At 38.1% G+C, this 10985-nt stretch overlaps 1 protein-coding gene across 3 annotated transcripts; it reads left to right on the top strand.

Moving 5' to 3' along the window:
- The first annotated feature begins 1097 nt into the window (after positions 1-1097).
- On the top strand, positions 1098-10765 carry LOC113128064 (zinc finger protein 354A-like). Of its 3 annotated transcripts, none has more exons than XM_033325244.1 (12): positions 1098-1265; positions 3442-3616; positions 3725-4191; positions 4599-4782; positions 5021-5073; positions 5791-5956; positions 6057-6146; positions 6352-6426; positions 6518-6604; positions 7050-7121; positions 8093-8335; positions 9705-10765. In XM_033325244.1, exons 1-12 carry the CDS (start codon positions 1257-1259, stop codon positions 10490-10492), a joined length of 2409 nt encoding a protein of 802 aa, XP_033181135.1. In that variant the 5' UTR covers positions 1098-1256; the 3' UTR covers positions 10493-10765. The 3 variants fall into 3 exon arrangements, with proteins under 3 accessions (XP_033181135.1, XP_033181136.1, XP_033181134.1); XM_033325245.1 differs by having other exon boundaries at positions 6054-6146; positions 7050-7109; XM_033325243.1 differs by having other exon boundaries at positions 6054-6146.
- The last annotated feature ends 220 nt before the right edge of the window (positions 10766-10985 follow it).

Here is a 10985-nt window from a genome sequence, read left to right as displayed (position 1 = left end):
GGCACAGCTGGTTTCAGCCATGTGGCTTTTAAAAGCTGCTGCAGTTCAAAGTTCAGATCAGATACTGTCACAGTTACAGGCCTGAGGTAGTGATCTTTATTTCTGACCATTACAATAATAAAACAGTCACCTATTAATACTGGAAGAGGCAAAGGAGAAGTAAGGTATGCATTCAATTTTGACTTAAGTAAAAGTGCATAAGCAGAATGAAAGTATAATCCTACTTAAAGGATAAAACAATTTTTTATAATACAAAACTTGTTTTATCCTCTCCACCCTCCACTTTAGGATGGAATCTCTTGATGGTGAATATTAAAACAAGAAATGATTAGAATAAATGTATTTTTAATATATATCTAAGATAGCTGGAATAGTCTACAGCAGACCTCCATGACCCTGGTTAGTATGCTGTACCCTATGCTATTCTTACCTGTATGCATCTGCATCATTTACAATAAATGTGAACTGTTTGAAATTTTACTAACTATCTCTGGCACTGCTCATTAAAAAATAACAAATAAGGATTTTTCTTTGTATGTAAACTCAAAATTAATTATACCTAGTCCACCAACTTAAAAAAAAAGGTTAGGTACTCATAAGGTGTAACACCCTTTTGAAACATAACACAAAATTTTACCACTGTAAAGTCAGAAAGAGTATTTGAAATACTGGGCCAAGTTTATAGAGGCACAAACCTGATACAAATGTAAATGTTTGGCATGATAAAAAGAAAACAATGCTTGTGTTTTGGCCATGAGCAGACGTCTGAGCCAATTCTGTCTTAGTTGTTTATAATGGCACTAAAATGTGCTTTCCGCATTGTTCAGAAGAGTTAAAAAGAACCCAAAGAATCAGTCCATTACAGGCAAAAGTACCCAAAGAGTTTTAAGGGATTAATCCACACAGCTTTGTGCAACGTGTGGTTTCATGAAAAGAAGAACAAGTTTCTCTGAATCTTTGATTTGATTCATATTTTATAGTGATATCTGGTGGCCACAAGTAGTCAAAGCAGCTTCATTCTGCTTTACTCTATTCTGCCCAGTAGGTGGCGGTGTGCGCCTCCCAGCTGGTGACCTGTCATCACAGACGCTGAAAAAAGAAGAAGTGGTGGCGCAACTCAGTTTAGCTAACAGCGACAGTAGTAGGTTAGTCCATGACAGCAGCTCTCACCCGGAATAAGGCTTCAACTTAGCCCCATTCACTGCCCGTTCTGCTTTTCTTATGACATCCTTCAAGACGTGCGGCCGCATCGCATTATGTTTGAGGTAACGTGGCTGCTGTTCCGGCAACGATTATTTTGTATGGCTCGCAGTCGTTTGCTGGATGTAGCTTAATCGTTATAGCTGGAGACTTGAGTTCGTAAACCTGGTCTGCATTTAAATAAGAGGCACCTTGTTAGGTGTGGGTCGACTGGGGTCACACTGGTTTAAATATTAGCCCCTGTGGTTCATGCATTTAATAACAACTCTGACTAATATTGTCACAGTATCTTCAAAGCTAGCTAACTAGCTGATGGCGTTTGTCAATAACTAATGTTAACGCTGCATTCACTAAGTTCAGAAGTTAGATGATTTCAGACAGCATCTAAATGAGACTTTAAATGTCATTAGATATAAATAAGTTATGAAACTATATGTACTATGTATTCACTATACAAATGCAGTGTGACAGTAATTGGCTGTGTAGTTTGACTATTAGATATTGTGTACTGCACAGTAACATGCTGTAGGATCTCTGCAGGTCTTGAAAAGTCTTAAAAAACACTGAAAGTTAAAAAAAGGCTTAAGTTTGGGTGACAAAAGTCTGGCTTACTTTCTTTTGGTGCTTTTACTGTCTGCTGCTCTCACTAAAATATTACTGTGGATTTGCTTTGACTGCATTGTGCTGCAGGTGGCTGTGCAGTCTGTTGTTATGAAGATGCATTGTGCACTGTCAGACTTGTAGTAAGCAGTGGTATTACTGCTGGTGCAATAGCTAGAAAGCTCATGAACTCATTGGCAAGTGTCAGTTTTAGAAAAACCTGTGATAAGTAATTGCTTTTTTAATTAGTTAATCTCTCCATTAGCTTTTTTTTTGGGTCCAAGTTCTGTTAATTGATTAGCTCCTGTAGGAATTATTATATACAGCTGGGCGAAAACAGACACAAATGTCATGTAAATGTAAATGTATTTATATTTTTACTTAATATTACATTATAGCCTCTTTTTGATTCTCCACCATTCTTTGATCTTTATGAAGGAGGTAGATACATTTTATGATACTTACAGGGAAATAAGGGTGTTACAGCTGTAATAATAAAAAAATATTTACAAGTAAATAGGAATAAGACAATAAGTTGAGTCAGTGACATGTCAGTCTGTAGTTAAACATCATTACAGAGTCAATAACTAGTGACGGATGTGGAGTCTGATGGGAGCAGGGACAAAGGACCTGTGGTAGCTCCTTCACATACCACAGATGTGGCAGCCTGTCACTGAAGGTGCTGCTCAGAGCACTCAGCGTGGCCTTGGGGGGTGGTAAGTGTAGTTTGTGTTGACTAGCATCATGTGAGGCTGGTAGAGTGTATGATGGTCCGTCTCATCATAGGGTGCAGGTCGGTATGGATGAGGCTTTCTGCCTAGTCTTTCTGCCTAGTCAGATGTGATGATAAGGTCACCAGTGTGTAGTCATGAGGTTCTCTAGGGTGTGCAGTCATTGCATCTGGTACCACACAGGATGTTTTCTGCAGAGCTGTTACTGTGTAGCTTCAGACACAGGCTGGTGATGTGATAAACTGCCTCACACAGCTGGTCCCCTCTCCTGGGCTGAGATAGACGGGGGGGGGGGGGGGTCCAGGTCCAGAATGGTTGCCAGAATGGTTGCCAGAATGGCTACAAATCCATTGTTGCCTGTAGTTTAATATGAATACAACTGATTATATTAACAGTAGATTCAGTCAATTCAAATCAAACTTTAAAGCCAGCACAGTTTGTTTTTATCTGCTTTGACTTGAACAGAGGGGGTTGTATTGTGCAAAGGTTGTAAAGACCCTTGAGCTAAATTTGTGACACTGGGCTATAATCACATGACTTGAATGAAGTTCTGCCTTCCCATCATTGATTGGACATTTCCAGACAGTTAACATGAGACAACAGGCCTGTCACTGTAGGTCACAGTCTTTGAATTATCAGAGAACTCACCCAGGTTGCAACAATGGGGTGTTGTCTTATTTTGCTGACATGAATCCGGTATTACTTGTCTATCCTGATTTTGATTTTTTGTCTAAGTTGTCAGCATATACGGAGATTCATGTCAGATTAAACGTGTTCATGCACAGCATTTTTCTCTTCATTGCAGCTGCTTTAAACATGTCTTACCCCATGTCTAGTAAACTCAAGCTTGTAGCTCTTTTGTTGCAGCTGATTGCTGAGCACGAGTATCTCTGTCCTAATGTCTTAACAGGATCGTGAACTTCAAGATCCATTGTCACTGAATGTAAATGAAAAATTTGATGACCAGAATTCACTACATCATGACACAAAAAAAGCACTAGCAGACCCTGACTATAATTGTGACACATCTGAGATTCGAGTAATCATCAAAGAGGAGGAGGAAGGCTGGAGTGTGAGTGAGAATCGTGAGTGGAAAATCTTAAATATCAGCATCACCTCATTAGATGACACACACAGAGCTACTTTGTTGTGATTTTTCACATTTTTGTTTTGCCTTGTTATGTTTATGACAGATGAGAGCTTCAGCTCAGAGGAAGAAAAAGAAGTAACTTCTGTGCATACCTGTGATCCCCATCTCAAAGCATGTGGGAGGGAGTGCTGCTATTCATATGGAGTAAAGAGACACCAGAGAGTAACTGAGGTGGTGGAGAAATGCTCTGAGGAGCCTGGTGGCCCCATTCTCTGTGGGCAGAGCTCCTGTGCCAAAGATGGGCGGCAGGGACACGTGCCCTTGTGCTCTGATGGGAAACATAAGATTTCCTGTACTCATGAGAAGGCATCAGAAAATGTCACTGTGCATCAATGCAATAATGTCGAAGGAAAAACTTTCTCCTATCCACTATTTGAGAAATCCCATCAGCAAACGCATATAAAGGAGGGGTGTTGTACTGAGGACCTGAGCCTTGAAGAAAAACAAAGCACATCTTTGCAAAGAGAAGAGGAACTGCACAAAACCAAAAGATCAGCACCTTGCCAAACCGTATGTAGTAACACTTTTTTTTTTGTAGCAATTTAATACCATTACTAATTTATAAAGAAACATTTCTTTTCATATAATTGTTTTTATGTAATTAGCATCACCTCGAGAACTGAAATTTAAGTCCTCTTTAGTTTTTGTTTTTGTTGGTTTCAAATATATTTTAATATGTGCTGTTGTTGTTATTGTTGTTTTTATAATAAACTGTTATTTTTAGTTAAAGTATCAACCAAGTTCAGATGACCAAAGTTGTGTGCAATTTGTATTTGACTTTTGTTTTAATCACAGTGCATTCCAACTAAAGGAACAAAATCATGTGGGGTCGCTCCTTCGTGTCAGATTTACTTTGGGTAAGGACACTGATGGGATGTAGAAAATGAATGCCTTTTTGCACTGTGTCGTGTATTTAGGATTCTTCTGAACAAATGCCCCTGTCACATGGACTCAACATGGCACATTCAAAATTGAAGGACCAAACGCTCCATTTGACCGTCAGACTGCAGGCAGGGGAGGAGGAAGAAGAGGAACAAGAACAAGATGAAGAAATTTGTGGTTTAATCAATTCTGATGGAGAAGTAGTTGAGTGGAGTACCAGTAAGTTTTTCAAAATTTACAAAGTGCAAAGTCCAGCAGTACACAGTTTTGCTCAAGAGACCAATTTTATTTGGTAAAGAATATTTTAAGTGCAGTTAAAAATTCACAGCACCTAACCTACTTAGGTTATCCCAAACAGGATCTTTTAAATTTAACAATATATTAACAATGTTTATAATTTAGTGAGCATCACTTGTTATGACAGGTGTGTCTGAGGTAGCTATGTTCATTTTTACAGGAGTCAGTCCTGACCGAGGCTCCGACTGTGCTGAAAACCTTCAGCTGAGCAAGGTAATTTGTCATAATTTATCAATTCCGCCATGAGGGCTAAGATGGCTGTTCTCTCTGTCTCTTGAAACAGCAGATTGGATATAGTAGAAAAAAGGTCAACATCATATATAATCTTCATCATACATCATCATATACAACCTCGAGCCTTATCAAAGAGTTGAGAAAATATGTGTCCTGCAAAATTGGCAAGAGCTGGAATTCTGTGAGCCAACTTTCCAGTTTGATAAAGTGAAAAGAGAGAAATGACTATATACATATATCTTGGAGAACAGTGACTTGCCATGGAGACAGTTTAATGTACGGATGTTCCATTTGTTAAATAATTTCCACAGGTGTCATCAAATTATTTTTGTATGAGGTCTCTGCTAAAATTAGTGCTTTTTTTGTGGGATGGAAGATGGTCTTCCCACATACCAGCTGTCTTTATTTTGACACACTGAATTTACTGTACAAAATTAGTGGAGCAGAACAACGTGGTAGTGGACCAAATCTTGGTTACATGAGGAAGTAGTCTTCATTTCTGCAGTGTAGATAAAGAGGCAGAATTACTAAATTATAGTTTACCATTGCAAATGTAGAAATAGTTTAGATTACAGCCTATAAAAAATACCATAAAAATGCTTTTATCACTGCTCTGTTTGCAGGTTGATGTACTATATTACCCAGGGAAGGTTTTGGGAGTATATTTCTAATCATTTTTAATAATTATGATCACAGGGTGTTGTTCTATCCGAGTCTCAGCTGCAAGGCCAAAACCAGAGAGACAGCAGTAGTCCAACTCTCCTCATGGAAGTTGTGTCTGTGGGGGAAGATGAAGAAAGGGAAGAAGGGGAGGAAAAAGAGAGAGTAGTAAAGATGACAGCTGTTCCGCACTTGTACCGTGGTAAACAGAAGTCAAGACATAATTAAAGCTATTGTGCAGGTTGTTAATAATAATTATCACTCAGGTCTGAAGTTTATCTTTTTGTACATGATGTTAGCAGGAAAGAGGCACAGACGACAGAAGGGTCCAGAAATAACAGTGGTGTCATTAGACATCTCGGACACAGAAAAAGAAGTTCCCACAAATCCTGGTGAGTAAAGTCATAAAAAGATAAGATTTTATTTTTATTCACATTCATTATATTCAAACTTGACAGTACTGATTTAAGTAATCTATGTGTAGGATTCAGGAGTCATATTATTTATGCATATTGTTTTATTTTAACTTGGATTCAACATCAGTATAATAACTATTTGTACCCATTTGGTAATATTTATGTTGTTTCTGTCACAAAGGAAAGAGAAGGGGCAGAAGAAAGAGTTCAAAAACACCACTGTTGCCTGGGGAAGACAAGGAGGCAGAGCCTGGAAGTGAGTGGTTTTAATTGTTCAGGCAAATGAATGCATTGCATCATTTTTGCATTCAGTTATTTTATTATTTGTCTTAATTTTTGTCCCATAGTATTAAGGCGTACCCGAAGACAGAGAAATTTACCGACAATTGTGGAATCAGAACAGTTTAACATAAAAACTGTCCGCCGTGTTGCTGGTAAGAGAGAACGTAGTTCACAGGTAGCCTTTAACTTTCAGTCCAATCCTGCTCACTGATCATAGTTAATTTCATATTGTTTGAGTAAGAAAAGAAATTCTGCTGTTTTTGAAAATTCCAGTTGAGGGGTCAAAGAACTACGGTAGTCACAGGGAGTTAACTAGATGACGAGTTAACATGGGACAAGCATTCACAATACATGGAAAACCACTTGTGCTGTGAAAGCTGATTAAGATTTAGCAACTCTACTACTACTGTGTTGTAAACTATATTTACATACAAACCCTTTAAGGGATTCAAAGAACTGAAAAAGTTATTTAGTTATTTCCTTACAAATAAGTGGTGCTTAAAGATTTTGATGGTTCTTGATACCCAACAGGTATCCAGCTATGACAGTTTATTAGTTTTCTGTTTCAGACTAAAGCTTTTTTTTTTTCTTTAACAGCAAAGCGACCTTACAAAACAAGGAAAGATATCAAACTGTCTACTGGAGGAGAAATTACAGGTATTTCAACTGGTAAGAGAAAACAACAGTTTTAACCAACATGGTTTCCTTATAACAAGATAAAGAACAGGTGGCTATGTTTAATTCTTATTCTGTTTCTTTTTAAGGTGGCATATATCATGTTGCTGCAAATTGAGCTCAGTTTCACTAGTGTATAAGCTGTAGGGCATAGTAGAAGTATTACTGCCTGCAGTGAAATACATTTGATGCCGTGATTTAGGAGGGTTGTACTTTTGACAGGAAGTATAAGAAGCTGTAATGTACACCTGAAAGGGTTAATAAATCCCCCGCTGTCAGACATGTCTCACACTATAGATTTTTGACTTTTTCCAATGTTATCTAAAGCACTCATAAAAAATAAAAAAGAGACACGAAACAGGGCCTGTAGCATCTTTGGTGGTTGTTAAAATGCAGAGCAGCAGGAGTTTCTGACCTGCTGATACACTATACACCAGCAAAAAACAACAGCAGCAGCAGCAGCAGCAGCAGCATAGATGTGACCATGCCAGTGTGCATCATCTACAAGCAATAAAAATAGTTTTGATATGGTTTGACAGACAGGCAAAGAAAAAGTAGGTGGCTGGGGCCAAAACAACCTATAAATAACTACACTTCTGCCTTTGCTGCTAATCTTATAATATGTGGTCTTGGGACTATTTTTCTGTAAATTTAATGCTTAAAATTCACTTGACACAGTGTGAAAATGTGGCAGTGTGGAATTTTTTCTATTTATGAGCAGACAAATCTGAATCTTTCCTACCATGAAGAAGTGACCTCAAACTTCGAGTTTGTGAATGAGTTACAACCCAGTGTTTGGTATAAATACTTGTGGTGAAGAACAGAGTAAGTTGAGAAAGGTTACTGTAAAAACATTTGAGGTTCTTGTTGGTGTGTCATTGTTTTTTTTTTTTTTTTCTACATGCTTATTTTGTAAGCATTAAATTTACTGCCTAACCTTCTAATTTTATACTACTTTCACACAGGGAAGAAGCGCCCTGGCAGGAAGATGGTTCGTGTACCAGTAGAAATACCTCCTGAGCTTCTGAAGAAGCCCAAAGAGAAGATAGAGTACCACTGTTCAGTGTGTGGCAAAGAATTTCCTCATGCATACAAACTAGAGAGGCATGAGCTGATCCACACAGGAGAAAAACCCTACTGCTGCTCCATCTGTGGTCGAGGTTTTAACCAGAAGGGAAATCTCAAAACGCACTACAAAGTCCACCTTGGTGAGACCTACAGTAGATAATGCTTAACTGTTTGGCTTAAACCTTTTCATGTCAGAGTTTGGTTTTTGTGGTACAGGGTCACATGGATACATTCAAACTGCTCACTGCCAGAGTTGTCAGTATTTTACTCAGTCAAAATTATAGAACTTAAAAATGTATTGATACCTAGAAAGCCTGATAAGCTTACTGTAGATAACATTTAGTAATAATAGCCACAATACTATCATACTTAAATGACTTTCCTCCAGTCAGTACAGTTATATTTAGTGTTGACTGCTAAATACTTGTCTTCAAACTATTATCTGCAGGTCTTAAAAGTATTAAAAACATTGATTTCAGGTTTCTCAAAAACAGACCTTACTTTTTTTTTTATTCATCTGTTCATTTTCTCCAGTTGATGTTCACTGATTAATTAATATTAATATTGGGATTAGTTTTGTTAGATACTTGGTAAATAGTAATTAACATTATGTTGCAAACTGGTTTTCATATTTTTTCATACTTCATTTTTTCATAATTTGGTGGTTATGGCTGTGAAACAGGAATTAAATGGCATTGCATGTGGTATTAAAATGTCTTAAGATAAGGTTTAATCAGTGAACCCTACAGAAACCTTGTCCATATGCTAATAATAACAAACTGCAAAGAAAAAAAAAAACAATAAAATAACAAAGGGACTTGTTGTTGTCTTTAGCATTACCTCTACGTCACCTCCAGATCACTGATCGACTAGCTAGCTACAGTATTGAGGGCTGGATTTTAATTAACCTGGCCAGCCAGTCAACACATACTCCTACTTGGTCACTTCTGCTGTCCAACAGATCATTCCTGTTGGTCTCAATAGCAAAAAGACACTATACTTGGTGATTTTTAAAAATCAAAACAGGACCAAATTGTATTTCTCTTGCTCACAGTTATTGATTCAACAACACTGGTTTTACATAAATGCTTACATATAAAACAACAGTCAGCCCTTAATTTTGTAGTTTGTGTAGTAAATGTTAGCTCATAAAACCTAAAAGTGCCTAAAACTGCCTTTAGTGGAGAAACTGGGTGAAGGAAGGGCCTTACAGTACATTTTAAGTTTTAAGTATATCATTGCTGCACTGGCTCTTACTCGCTCAAGCTGTACTTATAATGTAAATGTTTGTATAAATAGACACTGTTTGCTTGACAAAGTACATTAAGAAAGATGCAGTATCACTAGCTCAATTTCTGTATGACTGACCAAAACTTTAATTTCAAACTCAGAATACATCAATAAATATGTACAGTAAAATTGAAATCCTAAGCAATGTAAAGTTTATTTCCTCAAGAGACCAAAGAATAAAACATTGTATGTTTGTATCTCTCCTTTGTCTCTGTGAAGGTCGTAAGGGTGCTGCAGACTTTGACGATGAGGTTAATCCTATAACAACAGAACTCTCCGAATACTTGAAGTCTTTGCCGGGGGAGTCGAGGATCCGGTCGTCTCTCCGTTGTCTGGAGTGTGGAAAAGACTGTGACAGTCAATCCGCTTTACAAGCACACCACATTACTACACATACACAGACAGCTGCCGAATCGGACACGTCCGAACACAGTCCATCATCACAGCTTCTCTTCTGCCGTCGCTGCGGCATTCAGTTCAAGGAAAAAGAGAAGCTGGAAGAACACATGAAAACACACTTTAAGGAGAAGCCCTACTCGTGTCCCGACTGTGGCAAGAGGTTCATCAATGAGAACTACATACAAATCCACCAGCGTATCCATACTGGGGAGAGACCGTTCCTCTGCTCCCAGTGTGGTAGAGGTTTCCACACAGCTTCATCTCTCAAGCTGCATGAGATGCAGCACTCTGGGGAAAGGCCATTTGCATGTTCCATCTGTGGGAAGACATTTCGGATAAACTCATATCTAACAGCACATTACCAGACCCACATTAAAGACAGACCTTTCATTTGTAGTGTCTGTGGGAAAGGCTACTCTAGAGCTGAGGAACTGAAGGTGCACCACAGGCTTCACACTGGAGAGAGACCTTATGAGTGTGGAGAATGTGGAAAGAGTTTCATTTACCGCCAGGGTCTGCGGCAGCATCAGCGCACACATGCTGGAAGACGCATCGGGCCAACCAGACAGCTTGGTAGACCCAAGCAGCAGTCCAGGCTGGACATCTAACAGTACATCTAATGATTTTTGTTAACTGTGTTTGAAAATATTGCAGTAAAACATGCTTATTCTCTATTTTTCTTTCCATTCCTCCTAAAAGAGAGAAAATACGTGCTACAGAGCCCCTGTGGGTTGCCAAGATAATTTGCAGTCTTACTGTGTTGTCTTATTTGTAGTCATGTTTTGTACCTATGTTTTTATGTCTACTATTGTAGCCCATCTGTACAATTTGAGTGCCTTTGTATCCTGCATGCCAAATACTAATACTAAATGTTAAAAGATTATGCACAATATCCTTGTTATTTTAAAATCCACGTTGATGGAATACAGAATTTTTTTAGAAACATGTCTGGGTTTTTTGTACACTTGAGACAGTATATTTACACTATGGAATTTTGGGGCTTATAGGGTTTGTGGTGATGCTGAGACTTGGGGATGCAAGTTAAGTTACTTGGCATTATTTAAAATTATAATTAACTAATATTTAACTAATTATAATATG

The sequence above is a fragment of the Mastacembelus armatus genome, chromosome 1 (assembly GCF_900324485.2).
Source record: "Mastacembelus armatus chromosome 1, fMasArm1.2, whole genome shotgun sequence".
NCBI lineage: Eukaryota > Metazoa > Chordata > Actinopteri > Synbranchiformes > Mastacembelidae > Mastacembelus > Mastacembelus armatus.
The sequence above is the reverse complement of the archived record's forward strand: the minus strand, read 5'-3'. Positions and strand labels throughout refer to the sequence as shown.

Excerpts from the sequence above, each read along its gene's own strand:
- LOC113128064 (XM_033325243.1), top strand. Across the intron at positions 4,783-5,020 it reads AGTAGTTGAGTGGAGTACCA|GAGTCAGTCCTGACCGAGGC; the intron begins GTAAGTTTTTCA and ends TCATTTTTACAG. Across the intron at positions 5,074-5,790 it reads AAAACCTTCAGCTGAGCAAG|GGTGTTGTTCTATCCGAGTC; the intron begins GTAATTTGTCAT and ends TTATGATCACAG.